We start from the raw sequence: 25302 nt of genomic DNA, 5'->3' as shown, positions 1-25302 counted from the left end.
ACAACTGATCTGACACTTAATCTTGAACACACTTAATACAAAAGCACAATAATGAACAATCATTCATACCACACTATACAGGACGTTTTTAAACACATTAAACATTTAACATTAAGCCTTTAACTGAAACAACAATGATGATCGTCTGCATAACTAATCACCAAGCATAACTCTTGACACTAACTAGATACTTCGGAATACTTGATATACTGCTAAACAGTACAGATACACTGCTAAAACAGTGCAGACCGGATTTGTGTACCCAAACCCGTCTTGACCGGCACAACCTATGTGCACGTCAGAAATGCCTCCCCAGTAATGGTACTCACCGGGTAGCTTCGGAAACGGAAGGCCTCGGTAACTTGAACTTGAACCGGACTGGACTCGACTTGACTCGTCGGACACTGGGCTTGACTTCGAACTGGTGGGTCTCTGTATACCTCGGATCTTGCTCTCTCAGCTAGGCTCTGGTCGGGATACTTCGCACTTCTCACCGCCTCGTCTGGGTGTTGATCGCAGTCTCAGTCGCCCCCGCTTGACCGGAGGGAGATACAGGAAATCCTGCTGGTACGCGTTATTGTCCGTCCAGCTGTGGCAGGAGACCGGGCCTGCAACTCACCGCCGGCGCGTGAGATGAGAAAGTGTCCCTGTTCGGGCGCCATTATGTGGTAAATAAAATTCCTTTACCGGGACTGAATTTGATACAGAAACATTATAAAATAGCTCAGTAAAATGAGAGGCAGAATCCGTGATATTAGAGTTTCGGAATGGGCTTTATTCCAGTGATCGATTATAATCGGTTGCTCCAAGTTCCATCACCACGGGGGTTCAGGAAGTGAAGTACATACTTTATTGACCAGAAGTAACTTTTATAGTACATACATTACAATGAAGCGAATGCAGTAGGCGTAACAATTGATAAGGAAAATGACGATTTGTTCTGCGTAACCAGAAATGGGTGTAATAAAGAGTAAAAAGGAACATAATTGGTTATGATGTCATATATAGGTGGATCTATAAGATAATACTTGGCATAGATGCGCGCGCAGCAGTATGACGTGTAATTGACGTGTAACTAGGGGGTGAAGGGGACTTGACATTTAGCTCTACATGTGGAGACAAAAAGTCTGGGGGGTCAAGTCAACCTAATCCCAAATCATATCTAACATCCTATGTTTAAAGAACTATGTTATCCAAGAAAGAAGGACTCTCGGACAGAATCTATTCTATACTGACTGTGCGTGCGTGTACAAGCGTCTAAGTGTCTACACTGAATGCGAGGGGGTAGGAATATTCCATGGTGACAGGGCTATGAATTACTTGCATAAGGGCAGAGAAGCCGGGCCTTTTGCTCGGTAACTGGAAGAATGTTTACTTAAACTACTAGGCAGGAATGCATCGGCTGAGGGGGAAGCAGATAATTCGAAGGTGAAATACAGTTCTTGGCAGAGAATAGGCTGATGTCAGGCTTCGTGAGCCGCGCAGAGAATGAGACAAAGTTCATGGTCACAGATGCAGGCTCAGACTGGAGCTTTCAGAGGCAGAAAGCAAGAAGAGTTTTGATGACAGAATCAGGGCCTACTTGCCTGGACTGTAAAATGGCATAAGTGAACCATATAAAGCTGGTGGCCTTTCATATTTAGGAATGGAATATCCGGCCTATTCATGGCGGATCTGACAGAGGACATGTTGACGTTGGACGCACATGTATTTGCGTCTTCATAACTGGAACTGGAGGGAACATACATGTACTTGTGATATGCACATAGAACCGTTGGGGTCCAAGATAGGGGACATAACTGACCAGAAAAATCCATATTTCCACATGATACTGAACCAAGAGTGGTCTAGCAGCCACAAGTGTAAATCTTTTGCAGTCTCCTCCGAAATCTGGATACCATCTAGCAGATTCCACTGATGCTGTGCACACTGGGACTTCAGTTCCCACTGTAGAGCCCACACATGCCATCTTGCATGTTTCACCAGCAGGACGCAGTAGGCCAACAATCCCACCAGCCTCAGTCATTCACAAAGAGATTCAGCACAGAGTTTGACGCATCAGGATCATAGGCCGAATGCCCTGAACTCTCTGCTTATGGGGAAAATCACAAAACTGTACAGTATCCAGAAGGGTTCTGATGAATGGGAGTGTCTGCAAAGGAATCAGGTGTGCCTCGACTCATTGATAGTGAACCTAAACGATGTGAGCAGGTTCCTGGTTATCATCAGGAGGTGGGTGTCGACTGCCTGGGGGGAGCCAGCCTTTAACAGCCAGCTGTCAGAGTAGGGGCAAACTGGTACCCCCAAACTCTGAAATGTGCGGACATATGTATCACTTTTGGGAACACCCGATGAGCACTTGTGAGGCCAAAAGGTAGCACTGAGAACTGGAAATGGTCCTGGCCCACTTTAAACTGCAGGAAGAACCTGTGGGTTTTTAGGAAGAGGATATGGATGTAAGGTCAAACACTCCCAACCAGTCTCTAGGGTCTAAAGCAGACAGGACTAGGGCCATGGTGAACATCTTGAGTATGGCCTGCCACAAGAAGGCATGAGAGGGTGAAGATCTAAAATAGGAGGAAGGCCTCTGACTTTTGTCGGTGGGTGACACTCAGCTCCTACCTCTGAAACCTCTCTATGGCCACTTTGATGGACTGCAAGATGATCCTCCGTCAGCAACCCTGATGGTGGTGGAAGGTGCGATGAGGTGAAAAGAAATGAGAGGGCATACTTCTGATGTTCAATTTGGAGAACCCACTTGTCTGAGGTGAAGGCTTGTCACCCCTAGAGCCCTCGTGTGCAAAAAAGGATACATGAAAGCAGTTTTGCAGAAGCTGGTGTGGTAGGAACTTAGTAGCACATTGCCCTTGCTGTACTGGGCACTGTTTGTGAGCCACGTCCTCAGCTACAAAAAAGCTGAAAGGCATTTTGGGCAGGCGGAGAGGCCTGGAATTGGCCCAAAAATGAAAACTTTCTACAACAGCCATGGAAGGGGGCGGAACTGCTGGTGGAATTGCCTGGTGGTGGCGTAAAGACCAAAGGAATGTGCTGTCCTCCTGCTTACCTTTAACTGATCCGGGGGAGGGTATGGGGAGTCAGCCTTGACGTCAAAATTCAAGAGCCAATGAATGCCAGATAAGCATGTACATCTCATCAAGGTTTTGCACGGAAATGCCACACTCGTGCCTATCGTCTGACCGAAGCAGTCAGTTCAGTCCAAGCCTGACTGAATTACAAATTTAGCTGCATCATGGACCAAACATGGTTTCACCCAAGTGCGCAAGAGAATATCCTTAAATGTCTCATTAAGTGAAAAGAGGTGTTCTGTAGGGGAATAACCAGGGTGGAGTACCTCTGCCAGAACATTAGTATCCACCTGCATAGTAGGAAGCTGTAAGGCAAGTATTTCTGCCTCCCTCCGCCTTATTACAGTGAAGGAGGAGGTTTCCTCAGCAAAGAGAAATAAAGCCAGTATCTAGATAAGTAAAGAGCCTTCCCCTGTGAGCACAAAAGAGGAATATTCAGATTTCTTCTGATGGAGTACAATGATTGTTCTTTATTATCTTCAGCAAACCCATCAGTTCACATTTCTTGATTTCACAAGCCAACTGTATTTCGTAGAGGCCCATCTGCCTCATACACTTCTTCAGGGCTGAAAAGTCAAATAAACCAGGAAAATCAATCTGAATCAATCCGTCACAAGCAAAATGCAAAGTAATCCAAAAGCAAAATAGAACAATATCATTCAATATATACGTGAAAAAAATACCACTGAGTGGGCCCGTAATAACGATAATAACCAAGAGCAGAGCAAGTTCAAAATTGCATATCAAACTCGTAGAGAAGTATCCAGGCCACTGGCATCTTGTAGTTTTCCATACTAGTTTTACCCATCACACTAGGGGTCAAACTGATAAAACATCATGAAAATTCTCATTGTCCAAGTCAGTGCTGAAAAGACTGGAAAGTTTGGGTCCTACTGTTTGATAAAGGCGAAGTATCAGAATAAGAAGCATTGCCGGATGGCAGTGCTCTGAGGGAGAGCCGTATGAGGCTGCAGTCAAGATCATGGAGGATTCTGCTGAGTTAGAAAGCACAATTGGCTGCAACCTCCGCTGATGACATCGATGCAAAGAGGCACCGAAGCCAGTAAAGAACCTGAAGCGATTTCGAGGGGCACAGACAGCTCGAGGGCAGACCCGCCGGCGAAAGTCTGACAGGAGTCCTCTGAGGATCCTTGTGGCCCAAGGCACACCAGTGGAAGCTAGTCAAGTGCAGAAAATGCACAGCATAGCCTTCCTTAAGTCCTCTACTTGCTGCAACTTTGCCAACGGATCCAGAAACTTGGGTTACATCTTGGCTAGATTTGAAATGCGCTCCGGCTGAGATCAGGAGCAGGACTGGGTAGCATGTTGATGCTCTTGTGGCTTCTCTGGACTTTGAAACTAGCGAGAAAGAGCCAGTTTGTACTTCTACATCTTATGCTTCTTTTTATACTTACCTGGACCGAAACGGAACAGGAACTTTCTTTGGACTTCAACCGTGCATGGCATGGAGTCTTTTGATATTTGGGAACATACTGCTTCACCTCCCAGTCCCATATATGGCCTTGGGCTTCCCCTGGGCGAATCGTGGTCCAACCCCAGGCACTACTGACGCCCATTGTGAGAGTGTCAACGACATTTGTTTGCTACACAGCTTGAACCCTGTTGTTTTATGAGGCGACATTGCCTCAAACAGGTAAAAAAAATTGAAAAGTGTCTTGAAGATTAACATTTTTAAAAGGTTCTTGAAGAGCCTAAGAAGTAAGTACAGATCTTTATCAGCTTATTTTCAGCTCCACTCGTCCCTTCCGGAGTGGAACGACATTGACACTAAGTCACACAACGCCATCTACTGGCCCGCAGGAGTATTGCTTTGAAGTTTCCAGATACAGTCTGATGCCTGGGGAATATTCATAAGGCAAGGAATCGGCAGTTAGAAGAATTAATCAGAAATGAGGAATAAATATTTAAGATCTGATAGCGAAAAAGGCAGCAATCCAGTAAAAGATAGAGCCTTGCACTTCAAATATTTAAAATCTCCATGTACTATGTTGGACTTTATCAAAGGCGGAGTAAAGATCCAATTGTAGAAGCACCATTACTGGTCTTGATATGGTCCTATGTTGAAAAAGTGAATACTTCGTATCAGAGCAGAATCCTGGTTGGATGCCAGAGGGAAGATGGAGTTCTTCAGTGAAGCATGTTAATTAAATGCAGGCAGCTCAGTTCCATCAGTTTGTCAAGCAGCCTTACATATTGGACAACAGAAGTGACAGTTAGTACCCAGTTATTTTAGAAGGGATGGGCGTATTTTAAAAAAAAGGTTGATCAGAGCTGTGGCAGGGATAGCTTCTGAACCAAGGATGACTTGATTTGTGTAATGAGCATGGGTCTACCAGTGATTCAAAAATGCCACTGTGAAATCTACTGCAGAAAGAGGATTGATAACGGTAGTCTTTATTGTAGAATCAGTTCAGAAACGGAGGTAAGATTTGAGTAGACGGGTGTATAGTCTTTATTTTTGCATTACGATTAATTTGCAGACATTTGACTAGGGAGGTGAAATGGTCTAATAGATCTGGGAAATAGGTGATTTTTTTTAATGATGAGCACTCAAGACTGATTCCGGAAATCTTGTGGAGCTCTTTAGTTGGAGAGGAAGTACCAGTGAGAGTGAAGTCTTTTTTGTATTTCTTACTGTGACTTTCTACATTCTACAATGATATTGCAGTTTCAGCATATTATTTATATTTTTTCCATTGTTTTTCAAAAGATATTTTGTTTAATTTAAGAGATTTTAGCTCTGGCAAGATTCAACCCGTCATGGAAGGTTTCGGAGTCCTTGACTGGGATGACATTGTCAAGGACTCATGTTAGGCAGAAGCTATTGGAGCTTTGTCAGACTGCTTAATGTCATCGACTACACTGTAAGAGGAAAGGGAGATGTTCACAATAGGTTTTGCTATCCACCTCTGGTTAAATTATAGTTTGAATCAGCTAAGACCAGTGTCAGGTGTACTTTTTAATAGGAATTCCTTTATCTTTTTCTTGTAGGAAATGTATGAAGGTTTTATCAAGTCTGGGAGAATGCAATTTCAGATTCTTTGAACAGCACCAGAGAACAACTATTTAATGAATGTTGTAATCTTTAGACTTCCTTAAAAACCTATCTTTTTTGAGGACTTTTAATTTCAGTGCTAGTTATGCAGGAAAAACATGATGTAAGACTTTGTAAATGATTAATGTAGTTCTTAGAATGCGCTGTCTATCCATCGATTGCCAATTTAATGAATTTAGTGCAGGTGAGATGTATGCGGTCCTTTTTCTGTTCAAAACTAGCCTTGCCACTAAGTTCAGGGCTACTGTTAGTGGCCTAAAGCTAGATTTAGGAAGGCTTATGAGTAATGCAGTTCCCACGCCCAGTGTAGACAGAAATAGGGATTTAACCTGTGTATAATAGTATAGAGTAGAGGCAAGTACTTTAGACGACTCATAATATTGTTATTATGCATTTTGTGTATGTTGCTTATGTAACCCCAAAGTAAAAATTTCATGTATGATCTAAAACTCATAGATTTTAGCTTTTTACTATCACAGGTTTGTTCATAAATTTGTTTGAGTCTAGGATCAGGTTGTGAGTCAGGTTGATGTAAAAAGTAGGAACTCGTGCTTATATGGATTTATATTTAGCAATGGTAGTATTGTTCATTCAGCCGTTTCACGTATAAGCTGAAAGGTGACAAAAGTATGAAATCTTGTGCAACTCCAGGAGGAAATATTAAGAGGGGCACATGGAGTACCAGTTTTAGGGTGTTGAACCAGTTATTCAGGTAAGAAGTTTTTCAATTTGAGACAATGGTATCAGTCCACATCTGTTTTTGGCGGCCTATGATGAGGTACTTATGATCCTTCATATTAAAGGTTGCTGTGCCAAGAAGGAAAAGGATACAAATCTCTCCTTTGACGATCAATGTTAGGGTTGCAGCTTCTGTGCTGCTTCCTTCTATGACCTCGGATAGTTTGAGCACAGAATATGCAATGCTCATGACATTAACCTTCATGTTAACAAATGACATAAATGGTCTCACTACTGACATGACAGATTACCTTATCACTCAAATTACAAATGACACAGCTACGGATACAGTATGATCTCGTTGTGCATGTTTTGTGCTTTAAATATGTGGTGTGAAGTCTCTTTATGTTATAAATATTGTGAGGTCAAATGCATTGCTGCTGGTGTACGGTTTATGGTTTACACGGCAGGTGTGCAAGCTATGGTTTGAGGAGCTAACCATAACTGAAGAATATCAGGATCTTTGGTTTTATTTCCTAATCATAATTGTATTTTATATGTGTTTTAAGTTAATTTCATTTTTTTATTTTAATGAAGTAAGGTGTTGCTCTCAAATCTAACCATAACTTCACTTTAACTAGAATTTTTTAGGGAAATTATGTTATTTTTCATCATATAGTAAATGAAAATTCTACAAAAAGCAACCCCACAGGTGGCTTACCCTGCTGTACTCTATCGTCAGTGAAGAGGAGCAGGGGTTCCCCGCAGGGCATTGTCTTCGGCCATGCTCTGTACCCTACCCTTTTCTGGCTGACACCTGTCTCTACACTTGGCATTGGTCTTGTGCAAATATGGACTGCCACAGCTAACCATCTCCCATACAGTAATCTCTAGTGCAGTACTTAGTTTCATTAGAACTCCATTTATAATCAGGAAACGTTATGAGGTGTGAAAATGAATCTACTTTTATTTATTTTACTAAGAATTTTCTTTTTACTCAACTGTACAAACTGAGGTGGGGATAGCTCTGATGGTTTTTAAATTGATTAATTTTTGCTGGTTTATTAAGATCTATTGAAGGGAATATGTGAGAATTATGTAATTGTTGTTAGATGTTTTATTGTATCGACTGCCCTTCTCACCACCACTGTGTAGGAAGCTCCCTCCTCCGTAGACACGGAGGGGGAGAAAGCAAGACAGTTTCACAGAAGTGTCTAGACCACTGGCATCACCAAGGTCCATTCGTATGTCCTGTTCTTCAACTGGTCAGAAAAAGGGCCCAGCTGCCCCTCCCGTTCCTCATCACCACCCTGTGGCTCAAACTGAACACCAGGAATTAACACAGGAACTAAAGTTCCTTCCGGCATCGGAATCTACGTTGGTCCGGCTCAGTGTCCACTTCTGGGACGAGGGTGGGGTCGGCACCAAACGGGGAACGGTCGTGCCGGGAGTGTCATCATCAGAATCGATGTCAGGGAAGGTTGAGTAAGATCGACCGGCATTGATGTGGAACTGATACCGGATCTACGGGGGCCATCCGGAGTCAGAGCCGCAGACATCAAAGACCTAGGGCCCCCAACCAACTAAGGGGGCCCAAAGGCGCACCAGTGGAGCCGGGCTGCCCAAAAACGAGGTACAAGGCCTCATAGAACTTTTGGATTTGGGCAGCAGATGCTACTGCTGGCAGAAAAGCAGGGCAGCGCGAAGTCGTCTCATAAGGCTGCTCCAGAGACTGAGCTTTCGAGCGACGACACTCGGAGTCCTGCGTCGGGTTGGACAACAGATGGGTGAAGTCTAAGAACGCCTATTCTTCTTCAACTTCTTGTGTTACCTGACTTACCCGAAAACCTCCATGCCGACTTTGAGTGCGACGAGGGGTGTGAGCTCTGCGACCGTCCGAGACCTTTCTCTAGAATGGGAACGGGAGCAACGCGGAGGCGAGCGCCAGGCCTCCAATAGCTTTCAGGACAGCTCCAGCAAAACCTTTGGGTTCATAGCCCAGCACTCGTAGCACGACTTTGGGTCGTGTTCGCGCTCCAGACACCAAAGGCACAAGAGTTGCAGATCGGTCACGGACATCGCCTGGTGACAGAAGCCGCAGGGCTTGAAGCCAGTCCGACCTTGGGACATCCTCGAAACACCAGCAGTCCTAGACTCAAGAAAAAGACTAGCCAAAAAACAGCTAAGGGGTAAGCTCTCTCCAGATCGGTGCTAGGCTCGCGTGGAAAAAGAAATTACTGACATCAGCGCACATAGGCGGCGTCTACATCGGTCTCGTAACGTCATCCCGGTGCCCACAACGGACACAGACATACCGTTGAAAAAAGTAAAACAGTGACTGGATGTAGCTCTCCCCGGATCTGCGCTGACTGGCATGGAAAGAGCATAACTGATATCAGCGTGCCCGCATAGTTCATATATATGGCGACTGCGCACGTCACTTCCGGTACGGATGATGCCAAAGCGGAGCTGAATGACACCACCTACAGGGGTACTACTTGAAAAGTTTCCAGAGCCAGTCTGATGCCTGGGTATAATTCTAAGGTAAGGAATATGCGGTTAGATGTCTCCATCAGATTATGGTAGTATTTTACCAATAGTGGAACTGACCTCGACTCTAAATTTCTGAACTAGAAGACAACTTTATCTGCAGTTTTGTAGAAAAGCTCAGACGTCAGAAAACAGTAAGAAAGTGAAAAGAATAATCCACAGGTCCTAACAATTGTGAGAAAACAATGTCTTATGTTGTTCTACTGCTGCAGCCTATCTGTTCATAACAGTTTGGTGTGGGATCTTAATCAATCTAACTAATATAATACTCAGTAGATTACTCACTAAGGGTACTATAACAATGGAGGTGCAAATTAAGGGTGCAAATAGTGCACCCACTAATTGGCATTAGTATTGGGTGCGCTAATTAGCAGGTGTATAATTTACAACAGATTCTGAGTTTGAAACATCAAAATGGGGAAAAGCATACTAAGAGCATGTAATGCTCTATTCAGTGGTGCACTAACAGGAACTGTATGTTATTTTCTCCCACAATTTATACCAGGTTTTTGTGGGATACATTATGGGAGCAAACAGTCTCTATTTGCTCCTGAGTTTTAATTCCAATTTGGGTGCAAACATGACCTTGTGCCCAAAGCAGATTTTCTGCTCTAGCATAATCAAACCCTAACGATGTTACTTTCCCATCTTCTCACCCTATAGCAAAAGAAGATACATTTATACAAGTCTACTTGCAGGACAAAAGGTAATGCTGGAGAACACTTGACCAATCGATATTTTATGTGTGCCCGACAATAATGTTAAACTGTTAAGTTACTGAATAAAAGGACTTCAATAATCAATTTCCATGAACAGTTAAAGTGCTCTGAAATTTGCTAACGAGAGAACGTGGCACCTGCAATCCAAAGAGGTAAAAGTAATCCTGTAAGTAATAGGATCAAAGCAAATAAAAGAAGATGGCAACCACCAAACCCCAGCCTGTTCTGACACCTCACACACACTAGCTGGGTAGAAACTACCAACTAAGACCCTGCAGTCTTTGAACCTAATACTCAAAACTATTAAAAAAAAAACTATAGGTCAAAGCATTTCCACAAGACTACTCATTCCAAATACACAGCTCACTGCAGCACCAAAGTCAAAACAGGACCACCCTGTCTTGATAAAGACCACCAGGAGACACACAACCCATAAGGGAGTTGAAACAAGGTGACTAACAATACAGGAAATAGACCTTTAAAGACAAGTCCTAGAGAGAGGTGAAAACGAAAGACTGAACTGACTAAGGATTGAAATCACTAAAAGACCAGCACTCTGAGGGGACCCTCAGAAATCACTCCAGAGTAGGAAACTGGAAATGGACTTCTGAATTATCAGCACCAAGTTGTCATCAGTGGTCCCTAGGCTTACTTAATAACAAAACAGGAGTCTCCTATGACCAAATTCAAATCACCCCTGAAGAATAACTGACATTTTGAAACCAAACGTAAACATACATTTTAGGGGAAGAATCAGAAACCATGCATGCCCAAAAGGAATAATATTTTAATTTGGCAAGATCGCAGTAAATGTATTTAAAAAAATCTTTTGCAGAATTTAATTTGCTAAACCTGTTTCAACGATTTGTACAGAATATTCATATTGATCAAGCACAGGAATAAGCTGAATTGCAAACTGTTTGAAAAATAGCATGTACAAAGAGATGCATGCAATAGTTAGGGATATATGAACAAATTATTTTATCTGTAAACTAAAATTAGAGATTTGTGATCAGTTGATGAAAATATACTGGTTCTGTTAAAACTTGCTTGGACACTTATTTGATAAGTTACTCAGCTTTGGTAATGCCTCATCAATAGAGACTATCTAGCCGCTAATTCCTTACCTTAGAATTATCCCGAGGCATTCTGAATTTTTTTGTGAGCAGTACCTCTGCATGTCAGTAGGGGGTGTCATTCGGCTCCACATGGCGTCAGCCGCGCCAGAAGTGACGTGTTTGGTGCCTATATAGGTGCCACCCCAGCACAGAACCAAGAAGAACACTGACCACTGGTGTGGAAAACTAGGGCCCTGAAAGGGGAGCAGCCTTGTACCTAGAAATAAGTTTGCAGACCAGGGAGGGAGGGGGTGGGTGGATCGGTAAGGAATCTATGGCTAGATAAAGTCTATCAGATAAGACGTTATCAAAGGTAAGTAACTTGTTCATCTAATCGAGACTTCTGGGTGCAACCTTACCTCAGTATAGATACCCAAACAATACCTCCCCAAAGGTGGGTCTTTGAAATAATTTCAAACCTAAAAATCCTGCAGGATCAAACAGACAAAGTGTCCAACCCAACGGACCAGACTGTCGAGGCAGTACTGCTTGGTAAACATGGGCAGAGATGCCCACGTTCCTGCCTGGCAGATGTCCAGGGCCAGCACTCCGAGTGCTAATGCAGGGATTGCAGCCTTGACTCAGGTGGAATAAGCACGCAAACCTTCACTTTTTTTTTTTGAAAACGTATTTTTATTGCAGAATTAAGTGTGAGAACTCCATAATAGCTTCCCATGCCCACAATGTGTCCCAAAGGCTCGCAACATTGTAACACTTTACACAGCCATTCAGCCCACATCCCGGAGGCTGGGCGGCACAACATTACCGGCCCCTGAATATCATAACCAGTCTGACCCCATAGAGCAGGTAAATTTCCCATGGCAACAGCTGCTTTTCTCTCATCCGCCTCAGTCCCCAGCTGTCCGTCAATACGGTAATACAACACCCCGAAAACTCCCCCCCCCCACCCCCCCCTCCCGCCCACCCATTACTGCTGACGGGGGCCCCTATCATGACATCTAGCTTACTATTGCTGCTGCTACCGGATATTCGCCTATAGCCTCCAGGCCTCATGGAGCCCTTCCCTCTCGGTCCTCCTGCTCAGTGCTCTCCAGCCGGTAATCTTTCAGAGCCTGTACTATCTGCTCCCATGCCCTCACCCAGTCCAGCCCCTTCTCATTCCCTGCCCTGATCGCCTGACGCCTCCTAAGCACGCTTTCACAGCTCGCCCACTTCAGCAACTCAGCCATCCATCTCCCATATGACGGGCCCTCCCGCGATTTCCAGTGCCACGTAATTTCTCTCTGGGCCAGCAGGAGGCCCAAGTCAATGAACTTACTGGACACTTTCGTCTTCGCCGTGTGTGGGAACCAGAGCAATAAACAGGCCGCCATATCAAACTCCACCTCCCGGTCTGTGACAGCATTCAGAAGCTCCCCCACCTCAGCCCAATACGTCCCTAGCCGGGGGCACCCCCATAAGAGGTGGTCGAGCTCCGCTCCAAGTTCCAGACATCTCGGGCATGCCGCATCCTGTACCTTAAAATACCGTTTTATCCTTCCCGGGGTCAGATAAGCCCTATGCAGTACAAAGAAATGCACCTGCTGGAAGCGGGCGTTCCTACTCCCTTTCCATGTTCTCCGTAGGATCTGACTCCATACCGTGTCCGGGATGGGTTTTCCTATACTACTCTCCCACTTCTCCTTCAACGCCGCGAGCGGTTCCAACCCCTCTCATAGCAGCCGGGAATGGATGCAGGTGACCGCCTTAACTCTCCCTGCCGCCATCACCACATACTGGCAGGTCTGAACCACCGCGGGCTCCACCAAGCCCTCCCTCCAGTACCGCTGTACCGCCGCGCACACCGCCGCGTGTAAGAGGTAACTCCCATCCGGGAGGCCAAACTGTTCCTGCAGCACGCCGAATGGCGCCAACGCCCCGAAGCACGCAAACCTTCACGGGGTGCTTCTTGGCCATTGTATAGCAGATTTTGATACAGAGCATGATCCAGGAGGAGATTTTGCATTTCTGTACCATTTTCTTTTTCTGGGCTTCGACATACCCCAGGAAGAGTTGTTCATCCACCCAGTACTCTTTTGTGCGCTGAAGGTAGCACAACAACGCTTTTTTTGGATCCAGCTGGTGGAGTCGCTCCTCTTTAGAGGGATGAGGCGGAGTGTAAAAGATAGGCAGGGTGATGGACTGGCCAACATGAAAGGGAGTGATGACTTTCGGTAAGAAGCAAGCTCTGGTGCGAAGGACCAGCTTGTCAGGGAAGATACTGAGGTATCGAAGTTGAGATGACAAAGCATTGAGCTCACTGATCCTCTTAGCAGATGCTATTGCCTGGTAAAACAGTTGTGTTGTGGCTTGAAAGGAGCACACATCAGAATAGTATGAACCAAATTTAGGTACCACTGAGGGATGATGAAGGGTGGAACATGTGTTGGAGACCTATGAGAAACAGATGTGCAATTGGGAGCTTGAAAAAGGACGACTGATCAGACAACTGCAGAAAAGCAGAGCAGAAAGAGCCCTGCTAGGCAAGAAAGACAAGAAACAGAAGCACCTAAGAAAGGGAAGCAGAAAGAGGGTAAACCTGTTTGGCTGTACACTGTGCCATAAACTTGCTGCAACGGCCGGAGTATACCGCCTTGGTGGAAGGACACTAAGCTGCCAAGGTAACATTACAGACTTCGGGCAGAGGGTCGAAAGGGGTCAACTGTCACTGCTCAATCTCCATCCATGAAGGTGGAGCATTGACAGGTACAGGGAGAGAACCCTCCCCTACTACTGTGACAGAAGATCCTCCCGAAAGGGCAGCCTGATCGGAGGACTGATGGCCATGCTCAGCAGCTCAGGATACGAGACTTTCTGAGCCCAATCCAGAGCCACAAGGATAAGTTGGGCCCTGTTGTTCCTGATCTTCTTTAGAACTCAAGGCAAGAGTGGTATTGGCGGAAAGGCGCAGAGGAAGCCCGAGCTCCACTCAAGACACCTTGGAAACTCAAGCGCGCAGAACTGATGACATTTTGCTTTCTTGTCAGTGGCAAACAGATCTAACCAAGGTTCTACACGTTGCTGAGCGACCTTGCACCACCTCCGGATGGAGGTGCCATTAGTGATCCTCTAGGCATCATCAGCTGAGTTCTTCCTCTCAGGCGTTTGGGGATCCAGACAGGTATTAAACCACAAGGAAAATGCCCTGACTTTCCAACTACTATGTGCAGAGATGCAGGCATCTTGACAAAGGGTCCATGACCCCACCACGCCCTGTTTGTTGCAATATCACATGGCGGTGGCGTTGTCTGTGAACACCTGCACTAGCCTACCCTTGATTGGGGAGGTAGAAGGGCTTTCAATGCCAGTTGGATCACTCGGAGCTACAACAGGTTGATATGAAGTCCGGATTCTGCCAGAGACCAGAGGCCTCTGATCTCCACCTCTCCCAAATGGCCAGCCCACAAGTGACACATCTGTCAATATTGTCAGATCTGGTTGGTGAAGGGAAAGGAGTCTGTCCCTGATCCAATCGCGGTTTGTTATCCTTCACTGCAGATCTTTTGCATGTGTCACAAGTAGGATTCAGGAGGCCATGAGGACCAGCAGCCTCAGAGTCAGTCTCACTGGAATCCAGGCTAAAGTCTGAAACATCGGTATCGAAGCCTGAATATCCTGGACTCGCCAATCAGGAGGATAAGGACAGCTCCAATGAAAGGGAGCGTCTGGAAAGGGGTCAGGTGCGACTTCGACATGCTGATGGTGAACCCCAGCGAGTGCAGAAGGTTCACCCTAGTCTGGAGGTGGGAGAAGACTACCTGTGATGAGCCCGTGTTCAACAGGCAGTTTTCGAGAAAGGGGAAGATTGTCACCCCTGATCTTCACAGATGAGCTGAAACCACCGCCATCACATTGGTGAACACCAGAGGGGCGCGGAGTAAAGCCGAAAGGCAGCATAGTGATCTGAAAGTGCTAGAGACTTACAGTGAATTGCAGTTAACGTCTGTGAGCAGGCAGGACGGAGATGTGGAAGTATGTGTTCTGCAAATCCAAGGCTACCACCCTGTCTCCCTGGTCCAGGGCAGACAGGACTTGAGCGAGTATGAGCATTTTGAATTTCTCCTTTTTCAGGAAGAATTTGAGACGGCAGAGGTCTAGAATAGGATAAAGTCCTCCATCCTTTTTGGACACCATAAAGTATTGGGGAACAGTGATTCAGTTGATTCGTGATCGCCCACTGGTAGCCCATGATGACTGAAGAGCAAACTAAAGAGGCTGTAGCTGCCAGGCGAGAGGTGCACTGGGCCGACCTCTGGTTGTCTGACCCACAAGGACTGTGGGTACCGCGCCCTCAGCCATGTAGGGGATGGGAAGCTTGCGTACCGTGCTTGCTGGGCAGGTAGAGACGTGGCTAGAAGCCCATTTCATGGTTGCGAAAAGCAGACTGGGATTGACTGGGGCCATGGAAAGGCCCCAGAATTGCCCGTAGACGTGCTGTCCTTGTGGCGCTCTGGCACTGATCCACCTCGTAGCCGAAAAAACGGTAGTCATCAAAGGGGATGTTCATAAGAGATGCTTGGACATCCCCTTAAAAGCCAGTTGCCCTCAGGCATGGCGCCATAAGGTCGCCGATGTAGAAACCACTCTACCAAGCTTTTCTTGCCCAAGGTGTCCAAGCCTATTGGATTCCCTATCAGGAGGGGTTGCCTAGAATGTGCCAGGATTTACTCAGGAAGTGGTGGCTTGGACCACCAAGCTCACCAGGGTGGCGTATTGGGTGAGGAAAGAGGGGTTCCCTGAGGCGGGACGATAGCGTCAGGCAATTGTCCTGTTCACGGTAGCCACTATGCAGGGCTTGGACTATGCCCTGAACAAGACGTCCATGAGCGCAACATTAAATAGGAGAAGAGGTTCTGAAGGGGTGACTCCCTTCCTTCTCCAAAGTCACAGTAGGAGGAGACTAAGCCAGTATCTGGAGAGGTGTCCAGACTACTGTTATCTGCCAAATCCTCACACCAGTCCCTATTGGGGCTGCTATTCTTCGGGGTCCAGTGGCTCATCTCAATCTTCCCCAAGTCCTAGCCCATAGGTATAGTACTCAGGATCTGGACTGGAGAGAATGGCTGCAGTCAGCACTGGAGTCAGCATCACACAACGCCACTCCGGCTCCGTGTAGGAGTTAAGAATGGGGATGGCGCCACCTGAGGGCGCCAGCTGCACCAGGAGCATCGGCAGTGGGGCCGGCATCAGGGAAGGTTGAGATGGCTTGACCCGTACCGGTTCGGATCCATATGTGGATCCAAGGGACACGACTGGCGCTAAGGACTGACCTGCCGGCGGGGATCCAGTAGGGATTTCTCATGAACCTGAAGGCGCTCGAGCGGGGACAGGCTGCCCAATTAGGAGGTGCACAGCCTCATAAAATTCTCGGTTTGGGCGAGGGTCGCTTGGACTCCCGGAATCTTGGGAACACAGGGAGTCGGCCCAAGCACAGACTCGACTGCGAAGCCAGGTCTTGAATGACGCTGCTCCTATGTCTCGTTAGATGACTTCGACGGATGGGGTAAAGTTGAAGACAGTCAACTTTTTGCTGTTTTTCATCTTGTGGGATTAACTGGTATAGGATGACTGACTGCAATGAAGGTCGATGGCTCAGAGACCGATCCCGGCACCTTTTTCTTGACCGGAATCGAGACCGTTGCGGTGTCGCACATCGAGCGACAAGGAGCTTTAGGGAACACTCCCTCAAGGCCTTGGTGTGCATGGTGCAACATTCAACGCAGGTCTTAGCATCCTAGTCACTCTCAAGACACCAGAAACAGACTAGGTGCGAATCCGTTACCAATATTTGTCGCCGATAGGCGCCACAGGGCTTGATTCTATCCTTCCTCGTTGACATGCCTGCCAAACCAGGAGACAAGTCTCAAAAAACTTCTACAAAAAGTCATAAAAAGACAGTCAAAAAATGACAGGGATAGCTCTCTCTGGATCTGACATCAACAAGCTGGCGTGGTGCCTATATAGGCACCGGGAACATCACTGCTGGTGTGGACGAAGCAGACGACCCCATACCACCTAGCGGCATGCAGGGGTACTGGTCACAAAAAGTCTGGATCTAGTTCGATACCTGTGAATAATTCCAAGATAAGGAATCATCGTCTTTAAGTCTCGATCATATAAACTCTTTTTAAACCCAGATCCTACACATCTATTGTTGCACTTCACTTGTATGCGGTGCTTCATGATTTGTAACAACAACAAGAATAAAGATCGATGTCAAACCATATGGTCATTCATGTGCACTTTTTGATGGCATTCATGTAGTACTGTAGCTGCATGTTCATTTAAAATAAAAAAATATATTTTTTTTTTCTTTCTGTCAGTGCCTTGTTTGTTGCTTGGTGTGTGGTCGTATAATGTGGGTGTATTATGATGGGCGTGTGGACGTATCAGTCAGTGGATAGTAAATGAGTGGAATTATTATGGCTGTGTGAACGTATAATGGTGGTTGTGACGTAGAAGGTGGCTGTGAGAATCTATGATGATGGGTGTGACAGTGTATGACAGTGGGTATTTGGCTTTATAGAGATGGGTAGATTGCATCTAATGTTGGGTGTTTGACAGCAGGTGTGTGGCTGTAGGATGGTGGTAGTCAAGGCATATAACAGACGCTGCATGGTTTATAATGGGAGAGTGGATGTCTCGTTGTGTGGGTGTTTGACGGGTGTGTGGCTGTCTGATGTGGGTGTATAGGGGTGCTAGATGTCAGAGGGCATATGGGTCACGGACAATTAACACCGGGCCCTCTGTTATTTTCACGTTTGCAAAGAGAGCAATTTAACCATCAATAGTCCCAGCACTCCTACAGCCTTAAAAATAAAAACAAGCATTGGCATAGCCAATAGGTCTCGCCTTTGGGAACTAATAACTGTTTAGGCAGAGATATTAACTTTCTGTTTCTTTTTAAGCTGTGTTGTATAGAAGTTTGCAGTATGCTGAAAAGTTATAATAAAGATGTGTGAGAAGCATTTTTGTTACCTTGGATATGACCAAGAAAAGTATTATGTACAACAGAAAGACTATATTATAAAAGTATTAATAATAATTAATGACAAGCTTTTTTTGCTGTTTGAATGCTGTCAACTTGTATCTGTCTGTCCCAATGGTTGCTTATTATGGTTTTTATTATTAACCCCTTGCCTGCTCATGACGGAACTACTCAGTCATGAGCCACGGGCGCCGTGTGCTCATGACGGAGTGGTTCCATCATGCTGCGGCCGTTGATCATGTTACAGGAAAATTTTGGATGGGGGGGCCAAATTGCCAATTCCGCCCTAAAACTTGCTCAAACTACGGGGGGAATTTCACAAGTATTTAGAGGCTTGGTCTCGAAACCGGTGGGACCAGCGATTGAAATTTATAGGACCCAAGTGAGAGCGGCGTCCATCTACGGGGCAGAATTGTGGGGTCACTCCAGAATCTGCAGCCTGACCAGGATCGAAAACTCTTTTATGAGGAGTCTGTTGGGTTTACCCCCCCAGCACCCCGCTGATCCCCGTCAGGCTGGATTTTGGCCTAGTACCACTGGAACAAGTGGTAATGTTGCGCCCATTGGTATATTGGAAGCGGCTCTGGTCTAATGCAGAGTTAGCCTCTTACCGGGAGGAACTTCTGGGGGTCTGGCCTCAGTTAAGGCACAAGAACATCCCCTGGCTAAGTTTTGTCAAAGACTCATGTACCAAGATTGGCTTACCAGAATTATGGACCTCCCCGGAGGTTTCGTGCCTGGCCTTACCTAAAGCAAAACTGATCGCCCAGGTCAAAAATTACAATCTCACGTGTCTACATGAACATTCTGAGTTGGGGAGGCTGACGATCGAGTTCCTCCAAATTAAAGACACCTACAGGAAGGAGGAATATCTAGACTTGGTCAGCCCACCTGCAGCCAGGAAGCTTTACTGCCAATTCAGATTGGGCTGTTTGCCACTCAGATCGTTTACCTCTAGGTGGGACTCAACTCATAATACATCCTGTCCAGCTTGCGGACACAGTATGGAGGACGAAAAACACGTTCTCTTTTTTTGTCCTACCTACTTCTCTCAAAGAAAACGCTGGGTTAAACCCATTTGTAATAACCTGGGTTTCAGAGAGTGTGAGTATGCACTGAGAGTCCTCAAACATGACACTCACCCCCCTACAGTTTTTGCAGTCTCCCGGTTTTTAAACGCAATGTGGTTAAAGCGTAGGCATTTCTTGTAGTTCTACACTAAGTTTCTTTTGATGACTGAACTTTTGAAATTTTTTTTTTTTCCTTTTATAATTGTAAATGTGATTTTATGTCTTTATTTTAACTGTAATTTGTGATACTATATGTTGCTTTTATGGCCTTTGCTGCCGAAATAAAGACTAATAATGGAATGGAATGGATATTAACTTTCTGTTTCTTTTTAAGCTGTGTTGTATAGAAGTTTGCAGTATGCTGAAAAGATATAATAAAGATGTGTGAGAAGCATTTTTGTTACCTTGGATATGACCAAGAAAAGTATTATGTACAACAGAAAGACTATATTATAAAAGTATTAATAATAATTAATGACAAGCTTTTTTTGCTGTTTGAATGCTGTCAACTTGTATCTGTCTGTCCCAATGGTTGCTTATTATGGTTTTTATTATTAACCCCTTGCCTGCTCATGACGGAACTACTCAGTCATGAGCCACGGGCGCCGTGTGCTCATGACGGAGTGGTTCCGTCATGCTGCGGCCGTTGCGGCCGCTCCGCCCACGCGGCGCTGATTCCCCGCCTGTGCGGGCGAACAATGCAAGTGGGCGGAGTTGTGACGGAACCACTCCGTCATGAGCACAGCGCGCCCGTGGCTCATGACGGAGTGGTTCCGTCACGAGCATGGCGGCGCTGCGCTCACCCCGAACCCCCCCCAGCACCGCGGCAAAATTTGTGCAGCGGCGAAGGGGTTAAAGGGGTTAAAGGGGTGGGTATAAATAACATGAGAGTGAAGGTTAGTTAGTTAGTGAGAGATAGTGAGAGAGTTAGTGAGAGATTTAGTTAGTGAGAGAGTCAGTTAGTGCGAGAGTTAGTGCATGAAATCCTGAGTATGCGAATACGTGCACTGGTGTATACATGTGGCTGTGTTTGTGTGTTAGTAAACTGTCTATCTACATATACTTTACCTGTGTGATATTTTTGTTGTCTGTATTCTAGCTACAATATCTTTATGCCATGATATTTTGGGCTCATTATTCAGGTGGTAAAGCGCCAGCGGTGACGTGAAGGCTAGCACAGGAATTAGTTCATTACAAACTGCTGCCAGGTTCAGTAGCACCAATTAATACACAAAGTGCACGCCTATGTGCATTTCAATATAAAATAGACCTGCGTCGCGCAATAACGTACGTAATCTTAAACGCATGTTACTGACAAAGAAGCTGTCCACTCAAAGAATCGCTACAAAGCAGCCCAGCACGTGCTTCTTTTAGCGGTAGATCTCGTGCAAGAGGTTGTGTAAGCATGTGTGTGCATGTTATTGTGAGTATGTGAATACGTGCACTGGTGTACACAATTGGCTATATGTGTTTGTGTGTGTGAAAGCACAAACACAAAAGTTAAAGCACAAAAGGAAAAAAAAAACAGATGGCCCCTGAACGCGACGCTGATCAAGGGGCATTAGGAAAAAAAAAAAAAACACATGGCCCCTTAACGCGCCGCTTATCCAAACACCACAAAAGTATAAAAGCTCATTAGAAAATAAAACAGATTGTAATTGTGAGTATGTGAATACTTGCACTGGTGTATACATTTGGCTATGTGTGTTTGTGTGTGTGAAAGCACATACATAAAAGTTAAAGCACATTCCCCCCCAAATTGGCCCATGAACGCGCCGCTAATCGAGTATTGCCTCATGGACCTGACGACACCTGGAATGTTGGAGCCTATTGAAAGTTTCCCAGTGGATAAGAGACACAGTTATTTGGGGAGCTGGTGTGGATAGTGACGAGGCTTCCTCTGGCCCACGAGATCTAGATGTGTTGTGGAATTCCTGCTCCATCTGACAGCGAAGGTGGACCCGGCAAGACTGCATCTACCGGACACTTGGAATTTACAGGTTCTTATATCTGGGAGTTATGGAGCAATGTGCTACATGACATTTGTGGAAGTCTGGGACCTTTGGCTGACATGAGAGGTTGACACATGGGACTGGAAAATTCCAACTGCTGACATTCAGATGATATCTAACCCCTGGAAGATGGACATGTGAGAGCCAGGAGAGGGAGCGAAATCAAACATTTGGGATAGGAGAGGAAATTTGGCTCCTGGAACGCAGATGGAAAGCTAACTCTTGAGATGAAGACGGATGATCAACACTTGGGACTGGAAGTGAAATGTGATCAATTGGTCAGAGGTGAAAGTCCAGCACTTGGAGCAGCCATGGACATTTAATCAGGAAAAGAGTGGGAAACTGACCACTTGGGACAGAGATGAAAAGGTTCATCATAATACATGTTTTAATATTTTGTAAAGAACGGTATGACGCATTTCTTCTTTGTCTATTAATTAGGAATCATTTGCAGTTATTGGCCCCCGTACAGAACAGACTGAGGTAGAGCACCTGCTCCTCTGTGCTTGCAGGTTACGTGTGTGTCTGCTTGGGTCCAATCTTAAAATATAGGAATTTAAAGAAATGCCCCCCGTGCCTGCTTACAGACCCCCCTGCAGTTTAATTATTTTGAAGAGGGTGTCATTAAAGGGTGCCTGTCCCTGCTTACTCTGCACCCTACATCTAAAGGGGCTGTGGTCCACGGCGTAGGGCATTAACTGGCCCTTTTACGAGGGTCCCTGAGTGCCCTGCGGCCCCGGGGGCACTGGGTCAGCCACACGCAGAGTTGAAAGTCCTTACAGAAGCCTTGCAGAGCAGCGCATGCGTGCTGGCTCAGGTGAGACCTAAAAAGAGGGACAGTCCAGCTCATAGCAAATTATCACCAGGACATGAGGGCAGCTATCAGCTATCATGGCCTTCTTTCAATCTCATGGGGCTGGAAAAGGAGACAGATCACAGATGTCCTGCTGGCATTTTCACACTTTGCAAATAGGTCTGAGAGGCAGCTATGTACTGATACAGCGTTCCTTCACCATCATGGTGAAGAACTGACAGCTTATAGTGGTCTCATCTGCCTGTTTCACGCTTTGCAAACAGTCTAAAGGGGTGGTACAAAACGGTCTCCCTTGCATGTACCCAAAGTGTGAACTGGCCACATGGAAAGCTATGAGAATAGATTAAATAAAGGTGTGCTTATTTTAGGTTTCACCAATGCAGAGCTGCAATCTTGAGTCTGCAATGATAAAATCCTATTGTAATTTTTCAGATAACAAGCTAAATATATACTTAAAGACTTTTACTGGATAAATGGCAAAAAGGATTTGTCACTTTTCTAGCTCATCATCTATAGCACTATTCAAATCCAATACGTAACAATGCTGTTAGAAAAACATGAAATCAGATGGGCAGATTTACAGCGGCACTGGTGTTGAAGATGTGCTCCAGAGGTCTAAACCTAAAAACAGGGAACAACCAAGAGTTTTTACCTGCCACATTTCTGCAGTTTCACTGAGAATCACTTATTTTTAATCACTCTGAAATCTCTCACCTTCATTGCACGGTGTCCTTTTAAGCTTTTTTGACAAGCCCCCCAATCCAACTATTTAAGGATAAACAATTAAACCAAAACAACATAAAATATATTTAGCACTTTAACTCACCATAGGTTGGCCTGGGTCGGAGAACTTCACTTTAATGTCTTGCAAGTGCTTCAAAATTGGTTCATCGTATTCCTTAAAATAAGAAAGGATCCCAAGTGTTCAAACAGATGCTGATAATGCTATTTACAACACATTTTTAAATTTGCATAGAGTGGACCATTTGCAAATTATGGCTCTCGATTTGGGGGTACCACATGCACAACCATCCGAGTGGTTACTGTCGGAGCCAAAAACAGTAACATTATACAACAAACAGATGTTCAGTGACTTAGTGGGCCGGAGTCTGGTTCACTGAGCAGGAGTTCATTTCTACAAACAATTCCAGTTTGCTGATACAAACTTAGAATCTGTAGAAAAGAAGGATCTGAGACAAAACAATAGTTTTGTGGTAATCAATTAATAAAATGTGGTTAACAAGGAGACAATGCATAAGAGACTTATGCTTCGTAACAATTTTGGGCTCTGCTCAGGGTATTGTTTCTGGGGTTGGTCTGCAGTGCTGCTGTCAGCGAGGAGTTCCTTATTTGCATATTACAGAGTTTTTCAAAACCTGATTAAATTAGCCCAAAAACTGTTTTGCTAATGTCAACTGGTCTAGTCTTTAAATACGGGCCTTTACACAGCCAATGCGTGCAACTATTTTTTCCAAGGAGACAAATAATGCTGAAAGAGTCTATGAATATTTATAAATTGTTTAAGACACCCATCTGATATACCCGATGAGATAATAGCAGGATTTTTCCTGAAGCACAATATAATTTGTGGCTCTTTGACCAAGAATATTTGAATCTCACTGACCCATCTTTCATGTTTATTGCATTAGCAAATACCATTCAAATTGTCGTCCTACATGTGCTCCAAGGGAATGCCCTTTGAAATTGAACAACATTACATCCAATCCCGTCAGAAAATTGTTGATGGCTCAAAAATAAGAAGATTAATTTGGCTTCATTTGTAGACTAGATCACTATTACTGAACTCAGGGAGAACAATCAAGGCTGAATGAGGTACGTGCACAATGAACAAGTTACTTACCTTCGGTAACGATGTATCTGTAAGAAACATTAGTTAGTTAGATTCCTCACCTTAGAATATCCCCAGGCGTCAGGATGGATCCGGAAAGATTTTTGCAGCAATACCCCTTGCGCGTCGCTAGGCGTCGTCTGCGGCTCTGCGTCCGTCGGCGTGCGCCGGAATGACGTCGAAGTACTTAGACGCCGCCCTCGCGCGCTGACGTCAGTTCTTCTACATAGGTTTCCGCGCCAGGGACGCTGAGCCATGCAAGAGACCGACACTGGTGCCAAAAAAATCAAGGGCCCTGTAAGGGAGAACCTTAACCCTAGATGTCGGTTCGCAGAACGGGGAGGCTGGGTGGGTCGGTGAGGAATCTAACTCACTAATATTTCTTACAGATACATCGTTACCGAAGGTAAGTAACTTGTTCATCTGAAAGAAACACGTTAGTTAGATTCCTCACCTTAGAATAGATACCCCAGCAATACCAACCCCGGAGGTGGGCCTGCGAACCAAGATCACACCAGAAAGTCCTGGAGAACAGAACGGCCAAAGTGGCCATCTCTCTGGACTTGGCTGTCCAGGCAATAGTGCTTGGCGAACGTGTGCAGTGAAGCCCACGTCGCTGCCTGACAGATGTCCTGCAAGGGGACTCCCCGTCCCAGGGCAGTTGTCGCTGCTGTGGCCCGGGTGGAATGGGCTCGCAGCCCAACAGGAGGGACCTTTTTCGCCAAAGAATAGCAGATTTTAATAGACAACACGACCCATCGCGAGATGGTCCGCTTGTGCACAGCATTACCCTTCTTCGCACCTACATATCCAACAAAAAGTTGGTCGTCCACCCGGAACTGGTTTGTGCGGGCCAAATAAAAGGACAGCGCACGTTTTGGGTCTAGACGGTGGAGCCTCTCCATCTTTTGAAGGATGCGGAAAGAAGGTGGGCAGCGTGACAGATTGCCCGATGTGAAAGGGAGTCACGACTTTAGGAAGGAAAGAAGGTCGGGTCCGGAGGACAACCTTATCCGGATGAACCGAAAGGAAGCGAGGCTTAGCTGACAGAGCCTGGAGCTCACTCACCCGCCTAGCGGAGGTGATAGCCACCAGGAAGGCAGTTTTCAGAGTCAGTAGACGAAGTGGACAGTTGTGAAGGGGCTCAAAGGGAGCGCACATCAGAAAAGTAAGAACAAGGTTCAAGTCCCACTGAGGCATTACGAATGGAATAGGAGGGAACATATGAGTAATGCCCTTGAGAAAACGGGAGACAACAGGGGACTTGAAAAGTGAAGGCTGATCAGGAAGCCTTAAGAAGGCAGAGATTGCAGCAAGATAACCCTTCAAGGTGCCCAGAGCA

General features: G+C 45.6%; 1 protein-coding gene across 6 annotated transcripts in view; it reads right to left on the bottom strand.

Annotated features, from left to right (window-relative positions):
- NAP1L4 (nucleosome assembly protein 1 like 4) overlaps positions 1-25302 on the bottom strand; it is a 1162803-nt gene that overhangs the window by 621831 nt on the left and 515670 nt on the right. For all 6 annotated transcript variants that reach the window (XM_085644739.1, XM_085644737.1, XM_085644738.1 and 3 more), the window contains one exon: positions 22938-23009. In XM_085644739.1, the coding sequence (XP_085500865.1) occupies positions 22938-23009 (72 nt within the window). The remainder of the gene's footprint in view (positions 1-22937; positions 23010-25302) is intronic.

This window comes from Triturus cristatus, chromosome 3_1 (genome assembly GCF_964204655.1).
Source record: "Triturus cristatus chromosome 3_1, aTriCri1.1, whole genome shotgun sequence".
Classification (NCBI taxonomy): Eukaryota; Metazoa; Chordata; class Amphibia; order Caudata; family Salamandridae; genus Triturus; species Triturus cristatus.
Note: the sequence above shows the minus strand (reverse complement) of the source record. Positions and strands in the feature narration are given on the sequence as shown.